The sequence below is a fragment of the Rhododendron vialii genome, chromosome 9a (genome assembly GCF_030253575.1).
Source record: "Rhododendron vialii isolate Sample 1 chromosome 9a, ASM3025357v1".
Lineage (NCBI taxonomy): Eukaryota > Viridiplantae > Streptophyta > Magnoliopsida > Ericales > Ericaceae > Rhododendron > Rhododendron vialii.
Genome location: NC_080565.1, coordinates 968183 through 993042, shown reverse-complemented (window position 1 = coordinate 993042; position 24860 = coordinate 968183). Strand labels below are relative to the sequence as shown.

The 24860-nt window shown below is 45.7% G+C and overlaps 1 protein-coding gene and 1 pseudogene across 6 annotated transcripts in view; one reads left to right on the top strand and one right to left on the bottom strand.

Annotated features, from left to right (window-relative positions):
• LOC131301595 (putative disease resistance protein RGA3) overlaps positions 1–23091 on the bottom strand; it is a 34079-nt gene extending 10988 nt beyond the window's left edge. Inside the window, exons 1-6 of one of the 6 annotated variants that reach the window (XM_058327963.1) lie at positions 19092–23091; positions 18519–18632; positions 17894–18374; positions 17690–17772; positions 17225–17330; positions 16391–16804 (exon numbers count right to left, since the gene is read on the bottom strand). In XM_058327963.1, the coding sequence (XP_058183946.1) occupies positions 18571–18632; positions 19092–23076 (4047 nt within the window). In that variant the 5' untranslated portion in view covers positions 23077–23091 and the 3' untranslated portion in view covers positions 16391–16804; positions 17225–17330; positions 17690–17772; positions 17894–18374; positions 18519–18570. Of the gene's footprint in view, positions 1–16390; positions 16805–17224; positions 17331–17689; positions 18633–19091 lie in introns of those variants that run through there. The other 5 variants (XM_058327960.1, XM_058327962.1, XM_058327961.1 and 2 more) reach the window with 5 other exon arrangements.
• LOC131301583 (mogroside IE synthase-like) lies at positions 1613–4053 on the top strand (annotated as a pseudogene).
• Positions 23092–24860: the final 1769 nt, after the last annotated feature.

Here is a 24860-nt window from a genome sequence, read left to right as displayed (position 1 = left end):
TGGAACAAAATGGAAAGTACAGAGTGTAAATCGGCCAATTATAACTACAAGGACCAAATTGACACAAATACTTAACTACAGGGACTATTTCCGTTTTTTCCCCAAAACTCAATCCCTAAACAAGGATCAAGAAATCAAAAGAAGGGGACTCCGTCCAAAGACTACACCCAACTCCAACTAAACCATCAACTCCAAACAGGCGGAGCACAGCAGAAAGTAACAGAACCACCCACGCAGAGGTGAGAGAAGCCCCACAAACGGAGAAAAATCTGGGGACACCAAAGAAAATTAACCAAAAGACCAAAAAGAAAAACCAACCCTCATAGAAAACAAGACACCACTCCACAGAAACGCCAAGCAACATCGGTGCCATCTGCAAACGCTCTGCCCCCCAGCGCCGAAATATGAGAAATGCTAGAGGAGCCGAACCGACTTTGGATCAACGTGCCCTGCACCCTGGTAACGCCAGATCGAGCTCCAAACGGAACCAGAGAACCCAAAAACATCTGCCTCTGCCCCGACCAAAGACTGCCGCAGCCTCACCACCATAGCCACCACCGATCCCATCCACCACCACACGCGTAGCAGGAACTTCGGATCTGGGAAAAAAGTGGAAAGAACGAGCTTGGAATAACCAGAACAAAGGAGGTAGGAAGAATATGTGCACAAAAACACCCAAAAAAGCTCAAAATCAAAAGATTGGGAGAGAAAAACCCCACGGGGGAGAAATCCCTCCCCTCCTGCCGCCAAAAATGAGTGTAAAACCCATTGGGGAGGAGGGGAAGGAGGGGGCTGTTGTGGCTTTTGGAATAACCTAGCAGAGAGAAAAGTTTAGAGAGAGAAAAGGGACTCAATAACTTGAGCTGTTGGTTTGGATGATTTGGAGTTTCATAATTTGTCTAGAATTGAAGATTGCAGATTTTTTGTTGGAGTCTTTTGGGTAGACAGAGTTTCAAACCCTACTTCTTACTTGGTTATATGCAATCTTAGAACTATTTTGCTTTTCCATTTTTCTAGGTCAGCTAAAGAAACAAGTGCGATAGGAGTGTCACTTTTAAGTGAGTGGACGTTCAAAAAATTGAATTCGAGTTGGAATCCCGTATGATTATACATTCTTAATATCTCTGATGTTATCTCTTAATGCAACTAACGGAATTGTTCTAGTACAATAATGGGTTAGATATCGTTCTAACAGACGGATTGAGTGTTGTATCTTGTTTTAAAAGACGGGCTCTTGATTACGAGGAAAAAGATTAATGTCTTGCATGTGATGAATTAGAGAATTACAGTATAAATTTTATTGAATAGTTGAACGAATTGCCAAAGAGGGTTGCACCCTTAGTCCTTACGTATAGGTAGAGAAATCCTAAATTATAAGAATAAAGGTAATAAAATTATGACAAAACAAGTGGTAATAAACAAAGAAAAATCTATAATGTAATACTCCCTCCGTCTCATAAAATTAGTTTTTCAAAAGTTGTCATAATAAATTGGATGGTGATAATGCCAAAATTCTAGTGCATAAAAGAATTGTACCATGTATATAGGTTACACGACTCTTCTATACTAAATTTTTGGCATTAAAAAACACAATTTTGGCATTATCGTTTTCCCAATAAAACAGCTCAATTAACGATTCAAATACCTTGATTTTTGCTTGTCGAATCTTTCCAGATTGCTCTACATCATCAAGCGATGTGGACCAGTTTGTACACTCGTAGCCTGCAATTTTAGAAGATCTGGTCACCACACTATATGTGGTCAGTTGCTGATTAAGTAGATACTATAGAGAGAGAGAGAGAGAGAGAGAGAGAGAGAGGAACAAATGGCTGGAAAAACTCATGTTCTAGTCATTCCTTACCCAGGACTAGGCCACGTGAACCCAATGCTACAATTCTCCAAGCACTTGACTTCAAAAGATGTGAAGGTCACATTATTACTCACCCCCAGAGCCTTTAGCACCAACATCCAAGTCCAAGCCAACTTCGTGAACATTGCGTGCATTTCCGACGGTTCCGGTCAAGGCGACGAAGCTGAGGGCATGGTCGCCTACGTCGAGCGCTTCAGAGCTGCAGTGTCTCTGAGCTTAGCCGAACTCATCGATAAACAAAAGAGCTCCGACGATGACCCTGCTAAGGTATGTTGGATAATTTGATCCTTGAACTTGGATAAAGTGTTACTACCTTTGGACATGTCATTTCTTTGAACAATATTAATTTTGTGATGAATTCCCAACAAGGTACTCGTGTATGACTCGGGTATGCCATGGGCTCTAGAAATAGCGCAACACTTCGGCCTCCGTGGAGCTCCATTCTTCACACAATCCTGTGCTGTTACTGCCATCTACTATCATGTGTACGAAGGGAATTTCAAGCTTCCGTCAGAAGAGGTTACGGTTGCGTTGCCTTCGATGCCACTACTGGAGAAGAACGACCTTCCGTCTTTCATTTCTGACACGGGCACGTACCCAGGTCTGCTGAGCCTAGTTAAAGTAACTGGAAAAGTTAGCATTAAGGACCCCGAGAGTGCATTAATCTCATATCATCTTTCAATGCATACAAACGTAAAGAGTGACATCTTGGCAAACTAGTCATCCCCTGCCCCAAATCCTAAGCTCTCTTGCCACCACACAATGTGCAACAAATTGAATACAATAGTAGAGAAGTAAAATGTGAAAAGTGCAACGATGAGTTCCTTAATAAGTATGAATCCCCGAAAGAGACAACCAATCAGGGGCAGAGAGAGTAAAATTCTAGCATATAAAATGGATTGGGGAGGCTGCATTTTCTTCGTATTTGTGTTTTAACCATATTGTTATCCTCGTTGCAAACTTTCCATCTACTAGATAGTGAACTGGATGGCAAGCCAATGGCCTATAAAGACAATAGGGCCAACCATTCCATCAATGTATTTGGACAGGAGGTTGGAGAATGACAAAGACTATGGCCTCAACCTCTTACAGCCCGGTGCTGAAGCTTGCATTAAATGGCTGGACACAATGGAAAAAGGTTCGGTCGTTTACGCATCGTTCGGGAGTTTGGCAAGCTTAACCGAAAACCAGATGGAGGAAATTGCATGTGGCCTGAAAAACTGCGGCAGCTACTTCTTGTGGGTGGTTAGGGATTCTGAAGAGAGCAAGTTTCCCCGTGCAGGTTTCATGGAAGAAACATCAGAGAAAGGTCCACATTTAATTTTTTGTTTTTTTTTTCTCATACTAGCTGTTGCCTTCTGGTAGGGGGGAAAAAAAAGGATGTACAGGTCTGTTCTATTCAATTTCAACATTATGGCTAGAGATCGGACGTTAGTGAATTAGTTTACTTTCGAGGGATGTTGATATTGTTTCATCAGCTGGAAAATTTTGACAGTAGGCCAACGTTTGGAAATTGCATTTTTAACCTCCTAATGTGTTCTTGATGTGTTCCCAAATGTGTCGTAAGGTGTCCAAAATGTATTCGACTAAACAAAATGTAATAAAAACTGGACATGTTTTTAGATGTGTCCAACACTAGTTCAGAAAGTGTCATGTCGTGTCTGTTATGTGGTGGACACAAATACATGAGATCGGTAGTGTGTCTGTGCTTCTTAGACAGCACACCAAGTTCTGATTTTCTGGATACTTGAGAAAGTTTTTTGACACTGCTGTTGTTATGATCAACTGTAGAACGTGCACTAGGAGATCCATGATTTGTAAGTGCCTGTATAAAAGGAGGCAAATTGCAGACTTCACAGGCAACTTACTTCCATCTCTGAAGTTTACTAGCTTATTGCTTTATTAATTTCTTTGTCATTTTTGGTTCATAATGCTCTATGGCATATAGTTCTTTATAAATCGATTAGTGTTAACCCCACGACAGGTCTAATTGTCAACTGGTGTTCTCAAGTCGAAGTCCTGGCTCATTGGGTGGTGGGGTGTTTAATGACTCACTGCGGTTGGAACTCAACACTTGAGGCTCTAAGCTTGGGGGTTCCCGTGGTGGCTGTGCCACAGTGGACGGATCAAGTGACTGCGAAGTTTATTCTGGATGTGTGGAATGTAGGGTTGAGGGTGTAGGGGTTCGATTTAGGAGGGACCTTGACCTGAGTTAGTACTTCTCTTCCGTTGCTCCGTTCACCTGCCTCTAAACCTGTAACAAGTCACTAGGGCTGGTTTAGCCCAGTGACCCTCCGATGATCAAGTTAGATGCAAGGAGAGAAGTTTAGGTCTAGGGTTAGGGAGATATGGCATACCTCTCAAAGATGAGTATCCCTTTGTATTTATAGACCTAGGTTAACTTGGGCTCCAAGCTAGTGCGTGGAGGTCACGCTTAGGTAACCGCCTCAGGTGACGTCATAGATGACGCACCGGATAAGACGGTTACGAAGCACATGGCCAGACCTGGCCTAGATGATTCTTTCCGCCACGTGTCGCTCTTGGTCCCCTCTTGGTGTGCTACACTCTTTCAAGAGACCTTAACGGAATGCTTGTACTTCGGTAATAACCGAAGCTCCAACAGGAGACTTGATACCGAGCGAATAAAGAGGAGAATATGCACTGTCCCGCCTGATATGAGACTTCGGTTAATGGTGGTCCGGTTAGATGACCGAGGCCATCACCGAAGCCCCCATAATAGCCCCTCATGGCCCTGGAGCCTTATACCCCTGCTTCAGGGTCTTGACCTCATTATACGAAATATCATACCTCGGACCTTTTCTTAGAGAACCACCGGAGAGTAAGCCTGCCTCGGTAGATCCCATCCTGCATGTGTCAGAGGCGAGAGCCACGTGTCAGCAGTTGCCGAGGTCTCAGAATAGAAAGGCTGTCTCGGCACGTGCCATGTCAGTTGATTGGTACGAAACGTCGCTTCGGTGACACGCGTCATTACGCCTAAGGTCTGAAAATCCGGCGCCTGTCCTCGGTGCAGGGTCCTTGATATTAGCCGTCCGATGATAACACGTGTCAATGATCTAACGGCTCGGTGCACGACGCCTCGTTTCCTGCGTAGCTCTCCATCTCTCCTATTATAAATAGGAGAGACAGAGGTGAGATCGTCACTTTTTCCTCCGCTTCTGAAGTCGAACCGTCGTCGCCGTCTGTTTCCAGCTTTCAAACGAGATTTCGAGCGTTTTGGTTGGAAGACCTTATACGAACTTGAGGTATGTTGATCTCATTGCTTTAATCTTCATGTTTTGACCATTCTTTTTGAGTTTCTCGCCATTTTCTGTGTACATTCTGGCTGAGCAACCGCTCGCCTCCGTCTGGTATAGGGCGGCGCTGGGCTTCTCCGGCGTTGCTCATACTTTTTATCGAGGCCTAAACTCATCCCGAGGCCTAAATTCATCCCGAGGCCTAAATTCATCCTGATGCCATAGATGCAGATTTTTGAACCTCAGATTCTTCCCGAAAGGGAAGCGATTTCGTAGGAACTGGTAACCGAGGGTTCCGAGGAGTGATGACCATTCCGTCCCGAGCGTTAAACCTTGATTCTTCCCTGAGCATATAGCTAACGGGTTTTTTGCATTCTTTTCCTTGGTTAGGTAGAGGCGAATGGTCATCGAGCTCTCTTCGGACAGTTCCAGTAGTTCAGGCTCTTCTCCCATCGAAATTCCCGAGGATATTCGCCAGACACTTCGAGCCCTAGCATTTTTTCGAACTCCACTCGATCGCATTGAACCACTCGAGAGCTCCTCGTGAGGTGACGACGTTCGACCCCCAAGAGATGGAAGCCCCAAGTACCTCGAACCAAGGTCCGGGTCCATTCGCAGATGCCCCCGAGGAGGTTCGGGGACGCAGGAGGGCGATGAGGCCATGCCCATACCGAAACCAATATTTTGATGGCTCCTCGGCTTCTTATGCTGAATTCAAGAGGGTGTATAGCGTTCCCCATGACGTTGACGTTCGGATTTTACCGAACAGTGACCCCAAAGACTTTCCACACCAGGAGGGAGCGCTGATCTTCCCCTTGATGGCTATCACCGAGGGGGGCGTTAGATTCCCCCTACATCAGTTCGTCCGAAGGGTTCTCCGAGCCCTCTCTCTCACGTCTTCTCAGCTCACGGTGAACTCCTACCGGATCATTACAAGCATCATAGAGCCGAGGAGGCAATATAACCTTACGTTTGGACTCGAGGAGCTCTTCGGTGTTTACATCGTTGGAGTCAACCGAGAGAGCGATCGACATTACCTCTCCTGTAGGACGGGGTATGATACATTCCTTATCGACCATCTTCCTGACTCGGAAGAATGGGCGAGCATCTACGTGTCGGTTACTGGGAATTTTATGTTTGGGCCCGGGGAAAGCGCGGACACTGCCACTACGGTTCAGTTCGAAACCGGGGCTCCTGGTCGGTAGAAATCTCTTTTTGCCTTCTGTATATGTTAGCACATTTTTTCTTTCATCGTATACTGATTCTTCCATTGCCTTTCTTTCAGCCGAGGGCATCGTTGCAGAGCTTCGAGGAAAGGTTATCCGAGCACGGATAATAGCTGCTTATGCCATTCCTATCAAGAGTCGGTATGCACCTGATCTGCTCGGATACAAACCGACCTATACCGGCTATTTGAAAAAGAAGCCAAGGCAGCAAGGTGTTCCTCGAGCGGGACGAGGACGTGGCCGAGGGAGAAGCCGAGGAAGAGGAGAAGGTAGGGGAGGCGGAGCTGGGGCGACGGAAGACGAAGTGGGTGATTCTGGTCCCCGAGGCGTGATCCGAGAAGAAATCGATCGGGAGACCCCAGAGAGGACGGGACTTAGCGACGAGATGAGCGGTCGCGGAAGAGAAGTTCTCAACCTTCGGCGCTAGAGGCCATGAGGACGGGGCGCTGGTGTCACGATTGGCTCACCGGGGGCCGGAACCTCGAGGGTAATCCCTGTTTCTCCTCAGGAGCCTCCGGAGAAGAGGGCTCGGACCGAGGAAGAAGCCCTCGGACAAGGAAGGAGCGGGGAGCCGATCTTGATAGAAGAGACAGGAACCAGAGATGAGGGAGATGTGGAGAGCAGGGGGGAACCGAAACGGGGACTCGGTTCCGGCGAGGGAGGTCCCGTAGGCCCCCGAGGTTCGTCACTACTCGGGGCGCCTAATTCATCACGCCGGTAGTGCATCCTCCAACATTGGGACGGCGTTTGGGCTGCTTCGGTCGTGTGTTCTACCGAAGGACGCCCGAGCTGTCGAGGGTTGCACCGAGGATCTGACAGGAGAGATAGCGCAGGCACTTCTGAAATACCCCCTTGATTGATTGACTGATTGTTGGAATTTGATCATTTTTAATTGTGTTGGTAGGCCGGCGCTCGGGCGCTCGTGGTGAATGACCGATGCAAGGCGCGGGAGCAGGAGATAGAGCTGCGAAAACCCTTGCTCAGAGAGAGGATGACCTGAAGGTGGCGAGGGAGACCTGCGACCTCTATCTGGCCGACTTTCAGAGGTGCGACCGGGAACGGGTAATTGCTGAGGGGAGGGCCACAAAAGCTGAGGAAGATGCTAACACCTTGAGGGTTGCTGGAGCCCAGGAGGTTGAGTTTGCGAGGAACAAAAGCTACGATGAAGGCTGGGATGCTGCCGGAGTAGAATATAAGAAACAGGTCCGGGAGATAGAAGCCGAGCTCTTCAGAGATCGGTTTTTGGACGGACTTCGGTATGGGCATGAGGCCTTGATAGGCAAGCTTACTCTACCAGAGGGTTCCGAGCTTCGAACCATGCCTGAGCCCCCTCCTGAAGAGCTCGTGCTCCCAGAGGAGGAAAGCAAGCAGGTGCCAAACCCGGAGCCCGAAGCGACCGAGAAGCAAGCTGACCCCAGCGCCCCTGTTCCCTGATGATGCATAGGAACTTTATCCCTCGCAGCTTTGAAAATTACTTTAATCTTTTGTTTGAATGGTCAGTTTACTGGACGGCTCCAGACATTTGGAGTTTGCCGTTCCAGGGATTGTAATTGTTTGATACTGAAGCAGTACCCTTTTGTTTATGGTTTGTGAATGAATGCTTTTCTTTTCTTGAATGTTTTATCTTTGAAATGCTTGTTTGATTGGTTTGCTCCTTGGGTTATGATGCCCCTGCTTCGGTGGGACTTGAAAAGTTTGTAGAAAAACAAGTTTAACCAAAGCGTTAACCGAAGAGCCTTGCCAAGCATAAAAAAGATGTTTAATCAAGAAAAAGTGACTCGTTCCGAAGCCCCTGCTTTTAGGAGGGTTGGTAGGGACCGAATCAGAAGTAATTATTTAAAGAATTTTGGTTCTACACGCCCGTTTGTTTAATGGAAATTAACCTAGCAAGTGGGCGCGAGAAGGTAGTACTGCTTGGGGACGTAGGCTTGAGTCGCAAAGGAATATGGCTCCTACCATAGGTTCGTGACGCAGTGAGTCCGAGCAGTGAGAGACTTATGGTGGGTCAGTATAAGGGGCTCGGGAATAAGCCGAGTATCCTTAAAGCGAGTGACCAGAAATCCGAACGACCGAAGAGGCCGAGGCGACTTGGTGGGAATTTTGTCCGAGGGTATCACCTATGGGAGAACAATATCCCTGAAGTCGGTATAAAACGGTCCGGGCAAGAACGGACCGAGTGTAAGCAATTTAAACAGCAAAAGGTACGAATAGTGCCAAAGAGAAATCTCATTAAAACTTGTTGGATTGCCGTCAATACATAAGCAAGTTGCCTTCGAAACTTTTTTTAAAAAAAAAGTAGCATAATAGAGATTAATTGGGCTTCGGTAACCGAGAACTATTCGTAGAACTTCTTCAAGTTGTTTGCATTCCAAGACTTAGCAATGGGGGAACCATCCAGCTTCTCCAATTTGTAGTTACCCGAGCCGAGGTGTTTGAGAACTTGGTAGGGACCCTCCCAATTGGGCATTAGCTTTCGCTTTTTGGACTTCTCCACGACTTTTTTCCAGACGAGATCGTCAGGCTTGAACGACCTGAGGCGCACGCTTCGGTTGTAGCCTTTTGCAACCTCCTGTTGGTAGGATGCAAGCTTGATCATTGCGTTGTCACGTTCCTCTTCGGCTAAGTCGAGGTCCGAGGCAATGCTGTTGTTGTTGACCGACTCATCAAAGTTTTCTGTATGCATTGTTGGGAGTCCGACTTGGAGAGGGATGACCGCCTCCATTCCGAATGCCAAGGAGAAAGGAGTGCGACCGGTGGATCGCCGAGGCGTCGTACGGTAGCCCCAGAGTACCCGGGGTAGCTCTTCGGCCCACTTTCCCCGTCGTGACTCGAGTCGTCGCTTAAGTCCAGATGAAATTGCCTTGTTTGCAGCCTCGGCCTGTCCGTTACCCTGGGGGTAAGCCGGAGTAGATGTGTCCCATTTGATACCGTATTCGTCAAGCAGGGCCCGATACTTTTGCCCTGTAAACTGCCTTCCATTGTCAGTAATTATGGCGAACGGCACACCGAAGCGAGAGATGATGTTTCGCCATACGAAGCAGATGACGTCTGTTTCTTCAATGGTAACCAGGGGCTCGGCCTCGACCCATTTTGAGAAATAATCGGTTGCGGTTAGGAGGAACTTGAATCCACCCGGAGCGACTGGAAGCTTTCCAACGATATCCATACCCCATTGGGAGAAGGGCCAGGGGCTGGTGAGAGGGCTAAGGTCCCGGGCCGGCTGATGGATAATGGGAGCGAACATCTGACACTTCTTGCAACGCTTGACGAACTCTTCAGAATCCTTCTTCATTGTCGGCCACCAATACCCCTAAGTGAGGGCTCGGTGGGCGAGCAACCGTCCACCGGAGTGACAACCGCTGTCGCCGACATGAAGCTCTTCAATGATGCCCGGGACTTGGTGTGGGTGTGCAACCAGGAGATATGGACCGGTAAATGATCTTCGGTAGAGCTTCCCGTTTGGATTGAGCCAGAAGAGAGCGGCCCTGTTTCGGAGTCGGTGAGCTTCTTTTTTGTCGGTGGGAAGGGTGTCATCTCGCAGGTAGAGGACAATTTCATCCATCCAGCTCGGGCCAAGCTCTATGTTGAGTACTTCCTTTTGTAGATCTTCAAGCTCAAAACTGGGCTTGTCAATAGAATTGAAGGAAATGGAGCGGTGTCCGGTACATGAGAATGCCGAAGTGAGCCCTGCAAGGGCGTCGGCGTGGGCATTCTGTTCCCTGGAGATATGCTCGACTCTGATTGCGTTGAAGCGTTTAATGAGCTGAACTGCGGTGCTGAGGTAGGTACGCATGCGGTCATCCCGAGCTTCGTATTCTTCAGAGAGTTGGTTAACCACCAATTGGGAGTCGCTGTAAACGACAAGCTCTTCGATGCCAATGGCTTCAGCAGTCTTGAGTCCCGAGATAAGTGCTTCATATTCGGCCTCGTTGTTAGAGGCTGGAAAGTTGATGGAAAATGAGCTTTCGTGCAAGACACCGGATGGTGAGAGAAGAACGACGCCTGCACCTGCGCCTCGGCTGTTGGAGGCGCCATCGACGTACATTTTCCAAACATCTCCATGAAAGAGCTGCCATGCTGTGCTAGGGTTGGCCTGGAGTACTGCCTCGGTGCTCGGGGTGGGTGCCGAAGCGGATACGTTGGGCGGTGTAAGCTCTGCGATGAAGTCGGCCAGCACCTGAGCCTTTATTGCTGTCCAAGGCTGAAAGTGGATTTCAAAATTGGCAAGCTCAACGGCCCATTGAGAGATTCGGTTGGAGAGATCGGTCTTCCGAAGAAGAGATTTGAGGGGGAACTCAGTCAGGATGATGATGCGATGCGACTGGAAATACGGGGCAAGCTTTCGGGAGGCTGATATGAGGGCGAGCACGAGCTTCTCCGGGGGGAGGTAATGCGTCTCAGCGGGAGTCATGGTTTTGCTGGAGTAATAGATTGGCTGGTGCTCTCGGCCCTCCTGTCGGACGAGCACCGAGCTTACGGCGTGCGGAGAGACAGCTAAGTAGAAGAACAAGTCCTCCTGGTTCTGAGGAGTGACGAGGAGTGGAGCGGTGGAAAGATACTCCTTTAGTCACTGGAGGGCTCGGTCACAGTCTTCGGTCCAGTTGAAGCTTCGTCGGCTGCCCTTCAGGAGTGCGAAGAATGGCTGACATTTGTCCGAAGAACGACTTATAAACCGATTCAGGGCTGCTGCCATGCCGGTTAGACGTTGAACATCGCGCTTGTTGTGGGGAGCCGAGAGCTGATCAATGGCGCGAATCTGGGAAGGATCGGCCTCAATACCGCGTCGGGAGACGAGGTGGCCAAGAAATTTGCCGGAGCTAACACCGAAGACGCATTTCTCGGCATTGAGGCGGAGCTTGTGGTTCTTGAGTATCTCAAAGACTTCGGCGAGGTGAGTTAGATGATCACCGGCGCGCAAACTTTTGACCACCATGTCATCAATGTACGCCAACATAGTGTCGCCTAGTAATCGCTCGAACATCTTGGTTATCATTCTCTGGAAAGTTGCCCCGGCATTTTTTAAACCGAAAGGCATGACAAGGTAACCGAAGATCCCGTGAGGGGTAATGAAGGCGGTGTTCTCGATATCGCCTTCGCTCATGGCAATCTGGTGATAGCCCCGGTAGGCATCCAAGAAGCTGAGTCGCTCGTGTCCGGAGGTGGCGTCGACGAGCTGGTCGATACGGGGAAGAGGAAAGAAGTCCTTCGGGCAAGCGTCGTTGAGGTTTGAGTAGTCGACGCAGACACGCCATTTGCCATTCTTTTTCTTGACTACGACGGTGTTGGCCAGCCACTTGGGGTACTGGACCTCTCTGATTGCCCCAGCGTTCAGGAGTCGGTTGACTTCTTCAATGACGGCCTCGGAGTGAATAGGAGAGGACCGTCGTGCCTTTTGTACGACCGGTCGTTTGGCTTTGTCGATGTTGAGCTCGTGGTAGATGAAAGAGGGGTCGAGCCCGGGCATCTCATATGGGGTCCAGGCGAACACTTCAATGTTTCGGTTGAGAAAAGCTACCGTCTCATTCCGATCAGTGTCACTAAGTGAGGAACTGACAAGGAAGAAACGGGAGCCGTCTTCGGTTATTGGGATGGTGGCCACGTCTTCAACGGTTTTGTCGTCGGGGGATCTACCGACGTCCTCCAAAACTGGGGCCTCGGGGGCTTCAATGAGATTCACTCAGGAGGTCTGTTTGGTGCTTCGGACGGCGTTGACGTAGCACTGTTTGGCCGCGATCTGGTCTCTGTACAAGTCTTCCTGGTGCCCGTGAGTGCCAATGAAATGTACCACTTGGTGATAAGTGGAGGCAATCGCCTTAAGCTTATGCAGCCAGGTTCGCCCGACAATGGCGTTGTAAGGGCCAGGGACGTCAACTACCACAAATTTCATTTCAAGAATTACCGAGCCGGCACGGACAGGAAGAGTGATCATACCGATGGGCCAGACATGAGCTCCGTTGAAGCCGATAAGGGGAACTTCGGAGGGACGGAGTTCGGTGTCGGGAATCTTCAGATCCTTGAAAAGAGAGTAGTACATGACTTCGGCCGAGCTACCCTGGTCTACGAGGACGCGACGGACGTTGAAATTTCCGATGCGTAGCGTGACCACGAGGGCGTCATTGTGGGGAAGCTGGATTCGGTCGAGATCCTTTTCGGTGAATGTTATTGTCCACTTGGAGCCGTCATCGATTCTGGGGCGTTTCGGTTCGGGACCGACCAACATGACCTGTTTGGAGGAGGAGGCCTCGGACAGCTCGTCCCGGATGATCTGAGCAGCCTCAGGGTTTAGAGGACCGTGTATGACGTGGATCGTCTGGACCTCTTCCTCCGTATTTGTTTCGGTCCGTTGCGCCCGAGCCGTCGTCTTTTCGTGATCGATGAAGTTGCCGAGGTGGCCTCCCGCGACAAGCTGCTCCAAGTAGGCTTTGAAGGGCTTGCAAGCTGTGGTGAAGTGACCTTGTTCGCTGTGGTAGCTGCATCGGACGATGGGATTCTTGATTTTCCCATTCTCGGTTCCTAGCTTTTGATTTGGGAAGGAGAAAAAGGGCTGGTCCTTCACTTGGTCGATGATCCGGTAGATGGGAATGGTGAAGATGGTTTTTTCGGTGTTGAAGTCACTTGGCTTCGGTCCCCTCCTCGGCGACTGCTCGATGGTGTTGACCTGTTTCTTCGGTGTTGGGACAGGTGCGGGCCGGTATGGATACCGAGGTGTTTAACGTCTTCGAACTCGTGGGCTTCCCAATGCCTCTCTCTGCCTTGGATTCGATGAGCTAACACCAGCCTTCAATTCGAGTCATAAGGTCCTTCATAGAGTTTGGCTTATGGTGAGCGAGGTCGTCGTAAACTTGCTCGTCTTGGGAGGTGAGACCGAGCTTGAATCCTCGAGCAGAGATGACGCCGTCGCAACCCTCTATCTCGTTGAATAACTCCCAATAACGGCCGGCGTACTGCCGAAGCGCCTCGTCGTTCCTCTTGCGGAGGGCTAAGAGGGAGTCGATCTCCTTCTCGTGCTTGTTGCTTGTTACGAACCGGGCCATGAAGACATCGCATAGGAAATCGAACGAGGAGATTGACCGAGCCGGGAGTTGATTGAACCAGGTGACGCCCAAGTTGCCGAGGCTTGCAGGAAACACTTTGCACAAAAAGGCGTCGTCCGAGGGTTCATTCTGAAGGAACAGAGACATGACAGTTTTATACTGAACCAGATGAGTGTACGCCTCGGTCTTGCCGTCATATTTGGCAAACTTGGGTTGGGTGAATCCTTTGGGGGGGGGGGGGGGGTTAACCGAGTCGATCTCTCTCGTAAAGGGAGAGGTCGTGAGTCGTGTAAGTCGCGCGTCGCGATGAGGTCGGATCGAACGGTCGGGGCCGTCTGGACACTCAGTCGCTTTACGCTTCTTGGGGAAAAGTTTGTCCAATCGTTCATGTTCCTTTCTCTTTGGAACAATACTAACCGATCTTCTGGAAAAACACTCTTGGCGGTGATGGCGGTAGCTGTCCCGAGCGGAGGGCTCGAGGCGCTCGGTGATCGGGCTCCTGCTGTGTGCGCCGCCGGGGTGCGAGACGATGGGACTTCTAGGTCGTGGGCCCTTCAGGCGCTCGCGGTATTCTCGAGTTTGGATCTCGACAAGGCCGTCATCCCCCCTGGCTGCCCTTGTGAGGCTAGGGGTAGATTCTCGGCCTATCCTACCCACTAGGACCGAGTGGGTGGAGGAGGCAGAGACGCTCCCACCACCGAGCCTGTCAAAGGCCGATGGCCTCCTTCGAAGTTGCACAGGGGAGCGGAAACGGTCCCTGTGCGATGCGTCTTTTGGGGCTCGAGTGTCCGCTGCCCTTGGTGACTCGAGACGATCCTTGACTGAGGGGCGGGGTCTGTGCTCTAGCAGGTGACCGGCTTCGTGACTGCGTGGGGGGGGTGTGACGGTTTGTCCTTCCGCTGCGGCTCCCGGAGGAATGAGATGGGGAGATGAGGAGGTGCTTGATCTCCGCCAACTCGTCTCGGACGTGTCTGTCGCGGTCCATGACCGTCGTGAGCTCGTCGATTTTTCGCTCAAGATGGCGGATGTAGGAGTGGAGCTCGAAAGATGGGCCTGAGTCTGGAGCTGACGCTCCGGCGCCAATTCCGACGGATACATGGGTCTTTCCAAGGGCGGCCGCTCCGCCGGTAGCCAGGCTGTGGTCCACGAGGGAACCGAGCCCGTGGGCGGTACCACCGTGATGTGCGTCGTCGATCTCCACCATGTTTGATTCTGGACGTTGAACGGAGGTGAAAGTTGAAAGGGTGGCTAGGTCCCCAGCAGAGTCGCCAATTGTAGGGATTCGATTTAGGAGGGACCTTGACCTGAGTTAGTACTTCTCTTCTGTTGCTCCGTTCACCTGCCTCTGAACCTGCAACAAGTCACTAGGGCTGGTTTAGCCCAGTGACCCTCCGACGATCAAGTTAGATGTAAGAAGAGAAGTTTAGGTCTAGGGTTAGGGAGATATGGCTTACCTCTCAAAGACGAGTATCCCTTTGTATTTATAGACCTGGGTTAACTTGGGCTCCAAGCTAGTGCGTGGAGGTCATGCTTAGGTAACCGCCTCGGGTGACGTCATAGATGACGCACCGGATAAGACGGTTACGAAGCACATGGCCAGACCTGGCCTAGATGATTCTTTCCGCCACGTGTCGCTCTTGGTTCCCTCTTGGTGTGCTACACTCTTTCAAGAGACCTTAACGGAATGCTTGTACTTCGGTAATAACCGAAGCTCCAACAGGAGACTTGATACCGAGCGAATAAAGAGGAGAATATGCACTGTCCCGCCTGATATGAGACTTCGGTTAATGGTGGTCCAGTTAGATGACCGAGGCCATCACCGAAGCCCCCACAGAGGGTAAAGGCCAACGACAGGGGTATTATCATCACTGGAGAAGAGAGAGAAGTGAGTGTAAAAGAAGTTATGGAGGGGGAAAGAATGCTGCTTGTTGGAAAGAATTGGCCCAAGAGGCAATTGTGGAAGCTCTGCTAAGAACATTGATCAATTTGTTTCAGAAATTGTGCAGCTAAGTAGTATCTGAGACATTCAAGTACTCCCTCGGTCGCACGTTCTCCTGAACATCTCAAACAATTGTTTTTTTTTTTCTTCTGTTTTCTTCAATTTTCTAATTATCTTAAAAACTTTTTCCGCAATATCTAATTGAGATTTTGTTATTTGTGGTCAAAAACTGCAAAATCAAATCACACAAAAGTACTTTAGTTGTCTTTGTTAAACCAAGTTGAATTCACAGATCAACTACCCAAAGGTTGAGCAGTTTTTCCTTTTGTTTTCTTGTTGTTTCTGCTTATTTTGTTGTGTTTTGTTATACTTGTTCTTGTTTTAATATATACATGAAATGATCTTATTCATAAAAAAAAAAAAAGACGTCATTGGTATCCATTCGTAAGCGTCAAAAGTCTTGTGTTCGTATACTGCTAGCCACCCCATTCCAAGCCAAAAGGTTGCCATATACAAAAATAGAAAATAATTCCTGATCATCAAATAGGACAGCAACGGAGCCCTCAATAACCCTTACCGAGCCTTTTACTGAGCAAAGCCTTTGTCGAGTTCTTATCGAGCCAAGCTTCAGCTTACTCAAGCTCGGCTCGTATACTAATCCAACTTGATATTCTTGCTTGAGCTTGTTTGTTAACTTAGCGAGACGAATCAAGCCCTTACTGAGCCAAGCTCGCAAACACTCAGTTCCTTTTCAACCCTATTCGGCATCCTACTGCAATTACATGAAATTTAATCACGAATAGTCATAATTATTTTCCTAAAATCAACAAGCATTTAGTAAGTAATCGCACACAACTGAATACGACCAGATACATATCTGCAGGCGGTTGTTTTTTACCACCAAATATGAGCATATCTTAGGTCATATTGAACGTAACTCATAAGAACGTAGAGTTAGGATGCGTAGTGAAAATTTACAAAATGGAAAACTTGTAATTCTGTCAAAGTTATCAATATTGAAGAAAAAGTCCCTTCATGAACTTCGAGATATTCAACTAATTTCAGCATAGAAGACAAAGAAGAATTACCAATTATACTCAAACATGCATCAATATTTGACAAAACTTTCTCATGTCAAGTACAAAAGATAGTAATTATGAAGCCAAGAACTAGGAGCCTCCGTGTACATAAAAGTCGTCTTGTTACCACAATTTCACCACTGATTTTTACAGCACTAGAAACGCATGGTTTTTCGTAAGACTGCTTGAAAGAACTACTATAAACTTTCTCTCTATGTCACTTGGGAAATATAGCCCCCGGGTAACAATCGTAAAAGATAGTTAAAAAAAACATTGACAATCATAACAAGAAGCACAAGAGATTGCATCCTATCTTAATCTACCTCTCCCCAGCTTCAGCTGAAATAACTTCTTCTGCTCGACCTCCCAATCTCACAATGTCTTCAACGAGAATCTAACCATCTGTAGAAATCAAGTTCATAAGAATATCACTCCACAAGATGAAAGTTTCACACAAACATGTGTACCTCAAAAACTTGAAAAAACAACTGAGATTTAGCTTGAAATCGATATTCAAGAGAAGCTTTTGAAACATTTTTAAAATCGACAAAGAGAAAGCTATGGTACATATGGTGTGTAACATAGAGATGTTTTTGTGGTATAGGAATGAACAGGTTTATAGCACAGAAAAGTTGATTTGTTACAACAATATTCTGTGGCGTTTTTGTCACGCCGGTATGTATGGTGCGTATGGAGGTGTTACAAATAATTATGGCTAGTTACCGGTTATGGCAGCAAAAAATGTGGTTTAGAGTGTACCATTACTTCCCAGGAAATAGACATGCATATAACAAATAATTGAAACTTTAAAGAATAACTGACCTCAGTCTTTGGAAAGGTTGCTAATGAGTTCTTGTACTGTAAAGTATCCTTCAAGTACATAGCTGCAGCTGCCATCTCCTCAGGAGTTACTTTGCCATCATGATCCCTGCTCATATAATTGCAGATTTTAACATTTTTGGAAAGAGACAAATATCAAGCATCAGGAGTAACCAACACCAGACCTACATTTCAGTTACCACCAATGCACGAAATCTCAATACAAAGGATATATAAGCAGGACAGTGGATTAGGATTCAGCATTAGTCTGGCCTAATCTGATTATATAAATCAAGGTTAACACCTCTGCGTCCCAAAAGACTGCAAGAAATTGGAGCTGATGACTAACCCGTCCCTCTTAAGTCTTAACAACATATGTATAATCTCAACAGTAAAAAGATTAAGTAAACTTGTAGAACTCGGGGAAAAAAAACAACAGGGCATACAAGTACGTAGACTATCACGAACCTGTCAAGTAGCCGCCATCGGTCTCCAATTTTGGCATCGAGATCATCAATTTCCTTTTCAAGGTTCTGAAGCATAGCGTCATCCTGGAGTATGAAATATGACATTAAATAGCTAATTTGTCAGATGCTTCAGTATCCATCACCCTTCGTGGGCCAAAATAGGAACAATGAGAAGGCGATTTCACAAGAAAATGGAGATATGCACCCTATCTATGAGTGCTGATGAAACCTCATCACGTTCAGCCACATCAGGATATGCTCTGCTACTGATAGGAAATTTTCAGTTGGCACAATAAGACGTTAGCTCAGTTGACAAGGTATGCATTACATCATTTAGGGCAGGAGCTTCATTAGGTAAAATGACAAAAAAAAACCTGGAAATCGTCAGATAGATAATTACTGATCATTGATTAAAAATTGAAAACATGTCATTTCAAAGAATCCCGTAGATGAGTTCATAATCTCATACTTCTAGCTCCACAGTATCCTCTCCATCAGTGCAAACAGAGTTGGACTCATAAAACTTCCTCGTTAAGATGGCATAGAAATGCTAGCCTACTTTTAACGCACGAAGACTACAAAAAGGGAAACCAATGCATCAGGTCTGAAAACTAGACACCAAGAGTTAAACTCAACAGATTTAAGAGAATCAATGCATCAAGTCTGCATTTTTATTTGTTGGCTACCTATTGAAATGAAAGTATCGTTATGTCTACGTTCCTCAAAAACAATAAAGAAATGGAAGTATCAGAATAGTAATTTATCTTTCTGAATAAAGTACATCTTGAAACAGACTAAAGTACGAAAAGAACATGAAAATAACTTATTACCTTGGACTCAATTTTGAAAGCTTAAGCCGCTAGTCCATATTGTCTTGAATTTTCATTTCTCTTTCTCTTTCTCTTCACCTGAGTTCTTGTGGTCGGTTAATGAAGAGGTCACACCTGCATTTTGTCCAATACAAGATTTACCGCACACAAAAACACACACACACACACACACACACAGAGCTGAATAGAGGAGAAGAAATCACGAATACCGGGCAAGTGGGGGAGATAAGATAATATAGCCACTAATGATTTACCTCTAAAGAAAATCTCATGATGAAGATTATCTTTTTACCCTTCAACTACCGGTGAAATTCACTAAATACAATTTCACACTTTACTCCCCTCCCACCTCCGCCCAGGAACTACTTTCAGCCGGTAACCGACGACCACACCTCCGGCCGGCAACAATAAAAGTTAGTAAAATTCATTAAATTTTAATTTGATCTTGCAAATTTCACTGTATTTCAAAACACACCTTTTTTTTTTTTTTTAAAAAAAAAAAACTACTAAGAACCACCTCCAGATTTGAGCTATTGTTTTCCAATGGCATTTGGGAGATAGGAGATTAAATACCTGGTTTTGTCAACCGAAGAAAACGACGTGGTGCGGACGGCGCTGCAGAAGCAGTTGGAGTGGTGGTGGGAGAGGAAGGTGACTTCTGGCGGGAGGCAACAGCGATCGATGTTGGTGGGGTTGGGTCAACGCCGGTAATGACTCTGTTTGTGCAGAACGGAAATCGGAAAGGACTTGGTCGGAGATAGTCTAGGTACTTGATCGACAGATTGCGGTAAATCTTGGGCCTATCTTCGCTGCTTTCCTTTTTGATTCTTTCCATTAGAAGGGGACATCGAAACAGAAACACAGTATGCAAATTGGTGAGGCATTGGATTGTTTCCAGTGAGGGAAAACTCGTCAAGCTGTGGCAAAATCTGAGGTGCAAAGTTTGAAGAGATGAAAGGTTACCCAGCCACTCAGGCAGATCTTCCAACCCTCCAAAAGAGCAAATTTTCAACTCTCTCAAGGTAGTGAGGTGCTGAAGTTGGTCAGGCAGATCCTTAAGCTTCCACCAGCCCACTAAACTCAGAGACTCCAGGGAGATGAAGGGGGATTCTTCGTTAGCGGCAGTAGCACTACTGGGGGAAGCAGCAGCTGCCCTACTAGTGAAGGAGGGCCAGGGGAAATATTCAAGCTCATTTGAGAATTCCCCTATCTCCAATTTTTTAAGGCTGGCAAGGCAGAGCAGCCCCTCCTCCCAATAACTCTTCCATTTTGGACAGCTTTTTATTCTCAGATTCTCAAGGGATGAGAGGGTGCACAATTCCTCTGGATGCGCCATTTCTAAATTCGGACACTCAGAAATCTCTAATGTTACAAGGGTTGGTTGTAGTAGCCCTTTTGGCAAACATCTCAACTTATCGCACCCCTCAATCAAAACCAATTGAAGAGACGTTAGGCCATCTAATGCTGCTTCTTTATCTTCAACTATATCCACCAGATTCGGACAGTTCAGAATCTTCAATGTTACAAGGGTTGGCTTTAGTAGCCCTTTTGGCAAAAATCTCAACTCATAGCACCCCGAAATCGAAAGATATTGAAGAGACGTTAGGCCATCGAATGCTGCTTCTTTATCTTCAACCATATCCACCAGATTATGGTTGTGGCTTATCACTAATATCTCAAGAGACGATAGGTCTAGTAGCTGGTTTGGCAAATAACACCGCTTGTAGATATCTATTGTCAGAACCTTTAGGGATTTACGGCTTTTTTCAAGCAATTCTGTGATGAGAATAGCAATATTTGTTGAATAACTGCTTACGTCTAAAACCAAGTAGGGCCGGAAGGAGCTACCCAGCCATTCTGTCGGAAAGCCACCACTTCCCCCAGATGTATCTAAAGTTTGAATGGACAACAAATGGCCTGGAATTGTTCTCAACTTTGGGCAAAAAAAGATACCTAACTTCTCAAGACAAGGAAAGAACTCCATTGTACTCGCGGCAACGACATGCGATGATGATATGTTTGACCATTCTTCTAGTTGAGGCATACGATAAAGAGTGAGTTTTCTCAATGCCGGGAATACTACTGCTGCTGGTGCAGCCCGTGTTCTACTACTACCAGCACCGACAATTATTTCATTCAATCCGTAGAAGTCAGGACCAATACGCTTCAGATTATCGAAACCATCCATTACAACAACTTCAAGATGTGGTAGTTGTCCGAGTGTTGGGACTTGTTCACAATCTCTGCACCTCGTTAATTCGATCTTAACCAAATTTTGTGGGAACTGGGCATCCCTGCTCATCCATGATGCAAGTCTTCGTCCCCCAAAATCTTCGAGTAATAAATTCTTCACATTCCTACCAGGTTTGAGTCCTTGCAACACATCCTCATGGTTAACGTGGGATTTTCCGAAGTCTCCGTCCCAATGTAACTCCAACTCGGTAATGCCTGATTTCTCTAGCATTTTACCTTTTTCCGCTTCTTCCTCGTCTTTTACGTGCTGGAGACCAAAAACATGAAATCTTCCTCTTAACTTGCTTAAGCTTCCAAGCTCTTCAATGTTGTTGCCTTTGTCCTTGCCAACCACAAAGAATGGAAGTGTCTGCAAAGATGTCAATTGCCCTATCATCTTCGGCATCATCAATTTCCATTCCCATTTCCAATTAGTTGGTGGATGACTGATGCAGAAATGTCTCAAGCTACACAACTTATGAAATTCTTCTGGAACTTCTGCCAACGTGGTGTTGTTTGGTCTCAATGTCTGCAAATTGTAGAAACTGGTGATAAAATTTGGTAGCTTCTCAATTGCAGTCCTTGAGAAGTCGAGATACCTCAAATGTTTTAGCTTGCGCATTGAACTTGGCAACTCTTTGACATCAATCATCTTTAAAGTTAGGGCACGAATATGTTTGACATCTTTAAAGTCCTTAGGAAGATGTCCAGTTAATGAGAGCGTCCTCAATTTTTTAGCATCTTTTAGTTTCTCAAACCCTTCTCCTTCTCCAAGATGCAATGTTAGATGTTGAACCTCGGAAAGGTCCTTCACCTCACCGGCCTTCAAAGTCAAACAACTACCCTCTGATACATTAAGTGCAAGATCATGCACTAGATCATGCATCTTGCAACTTTTAATATCATCATTCTTATCCAATTCCACGTCTTGCAATAACGAATTGCGCAACAAAATGTTGAAATACTCATTACCCACATCTTCCATTTCCAAACTGCCTCCTAAAGGAGACTGAAGATATCCCAGACCCATCCATAGCCAAATCAGCTCATCCTTTTGAATTCTGAAGTCCTTTGGAAAAAAAGAACAAAATGCAAAACATTGTTTCAAGCATGGGGACCGTAAATGATCGTAAGTCAGCCTCAATACAGGAAGAATCCCATCCTCATTAGCAAGTGATTTCCATATTTCAGTCTTCTCAATCAACTCCCATTCCCTTTGATCCTGCTTAGAGTACAATAGACCTCCTAACACGTTTATCGCTAACGGCACACCCTTACATTGTGCAACCATTCTTCTTCCAATATCCACCAAAGTTTGATTTTCTCTTGGTCCACCATGGGCAAAAGCTCTTTTCCTGAACATGTTCCAACAATCATCATACGATAGCTCACTCAAACGATGAGTGCGAGATGGATACGTTTGCATGGTTGATACCACCTCTATACTACGGGTTGTGACTATAATTTTACTTCCCTTGCAACCACCAATTTCTCGCAAATAATTCCAAACTGATTCCCATTTGTTAAAACTTGTGTTCCAAACATCATCCAGTACAAGGAGATATTTCTTGCCACTTAGTTTTTGTCCAGCCAAAGATTGCATAATCTTGTTCCGTAGCCTTTGAACATCGAAATCATCAGATATACAAATCCACATTTTCAGATCAAAATAACTCACCACATCCTTGTCTTTGTAGAGTAGCTGAGCAAGGGTTGTCTTCCCAAGCCCAGCCATTCCGACAATCGCAACCACAGATAAATCATCTTCTACACCAGAGCCAAGTAACATGTCTCTCACCGTAGAGACATCACCATCCCTTCCCAAAACCTTTGAATCATCTACAAAGGGGTGAGTCAGACTAGTGAATTCACTAGGCTCAACAACAGCACTAGCATTTATGAGCTGATTTGCTGGAGTAAGGCCAACTTCATTTGCCTCTTTGCAGATTCTATCAAGCAATGAATTGACATTCTTAACCTTATATGCAATCTTGGGACGAAAGAATTTGCTTACCTGGTCCATCATTTGTGCCTCCAACTTTGTTCGAAGAGATTCATAAGCAATCTCATCAAGCACGTTCTCGGCATCACAAATGGCAAGTTTGAGATTCTTCAGCCACAGTTTTAGAACTTTTGATTCTATCTTTCTTGTGCTATTTTCAGCGTCGCTCAAGAGAGCTTCAATCATTTCTAACCTTCTGCCGAGTGTTTCAACGTCTCCTTTGAAATCCGACGTAGCAACTTTGATTAATTCATTTGCTTCTTTTGCGAGTGGAATCAAGACTTTAAGGCCTGCTAGAACAGAGATGAGAGGATAAACAGACATCTTTCCTTTTACGATTTTGAAAAATACAGAAACAGAGTTTTGTTGGATCGCTCAAGCCTCAAAAGAGAATTGGATGGGAAACAAAGGTGAGAGAGAGAGAGAGAGAGAGAGAGAGAGAGAGAGAGAGAGAGAGAGAGAGAGAGAGAGAGAGAGAAACAAAAGCGAGCGTGAGAAACAAGAAAACTCTTCCGTCACTTTTATAGCAGGTATTCTTGGACATCGATAAATATGCACACACACACAAACTGGTTTAAGAATAAGATGCATGGACGAAAAGATAGTATTAACAAATATCGAAGCAAGGTGATTTTTTTTGTATAAAACCAAATATTTTCCTTTCAAATATGTACGAGATTAATGGTTCATACTTCATATCATGAGTGTGAGTTCAAAATGGGCCTACAAATGGGATTATGATTAGAGAATAAGTTCGGTTCGGATCAACCGGACAAGGGGCTGTCCGGACAGTTCTGTGTGGGCCTCCTTCGGGCATTTTTTTGAAAAATTCAAATCATGCATCTTGTAGGGCTCGCAAAATAATGTATTTGCACAAAAAATCAGCTTGTCCAAATATCGATAGATATGTCAAAAGTTGAGTTTTTACACGAAAAAATGAACGATCGTGAACAGTTTAACTTTAAAAACAGTTAGACACATGATTGACTGTGGTATTGATGGGAGAGCTGACTCCTATGGCACCCACTTGCTCCCTCGATGGTTCAGTGTGAAAACATGGATGCTATATCCCCTCTCATTGTACTTGGTCAACCTGATGATTAAAGTAATCATACGGAGCTAGCTCACTTCAGGATTTTTGCATTTTATTAGAAAGTTAGGAGTTCGAATCTCTCCACCTATGTCTCGATATTATTTTTCCCCTTAATAGGACTTGTAGTAATTGCGAAATTGCTTGGGATTGTAGGAGAGTATTTTCTCTCTTTCACATTTACAAATACGCGGTTAATGACATTTGTTCTCATATTTTTATGTATAGTTGAATATAATCCATCAGAATGGGTCATATCTAAATATGTTTTTTAAGTAAAATTATACGTAAGAGCTGTAGTGCCTTGCTCGTCACGTCTCTACTTGAATTGTTAAATTGCATCCATAGAACATCTAGCATAGCATAGACAATAAATAAATAAGAGATAATATCATTCTAATTGCGATTACAAACGTAAGAAAGCAAACCTAACCAAACATTGTCCAACGAAGAAATCATACATATCACGAAATTGTCAGAGGCCTAAGTTTGAATAAGTATTTGGCATAGATTATATTGGTGGATTATAGACCGTAGAGCTTGGATTATGAAAAGCTCAAAATCAGAGTTTGTGAAAATGTTTGCAAAAAGTGAGAAAAATAGAGTATGCATTTGTGAAGTCTTCGAAAGTATAATCAGATTATTGGATTGTGGGTGAATATTTGACCATAATGGCCTTGCTATTATGCAACTGGTTTGGAACAATAGGGTTTTCCATAGGAAGAAGTCAAGGAAGCCTAAGGTTTGGGCCTAAAAAAAGAAAAAGCTAAAAATGGGGCCTCCAAATTCTTAGAACTCCTATATAGATTAGGCTAGAATATATTAATTTTTTCTACACAAAATATGCCCAATTCAAATTATTTTAATGGTAAATCTTTTGTAATGTGTTTATTATGAAACTCTTTCTCGATCAAACTTATCTATGAAAAATTTAGAGTGGGCTTCATTCAAGAAATTCACTTCCGGCCCCCGAAAGTTATGAGTCGGCTCTGATCGTAACAACGTATTCAGGGAATAA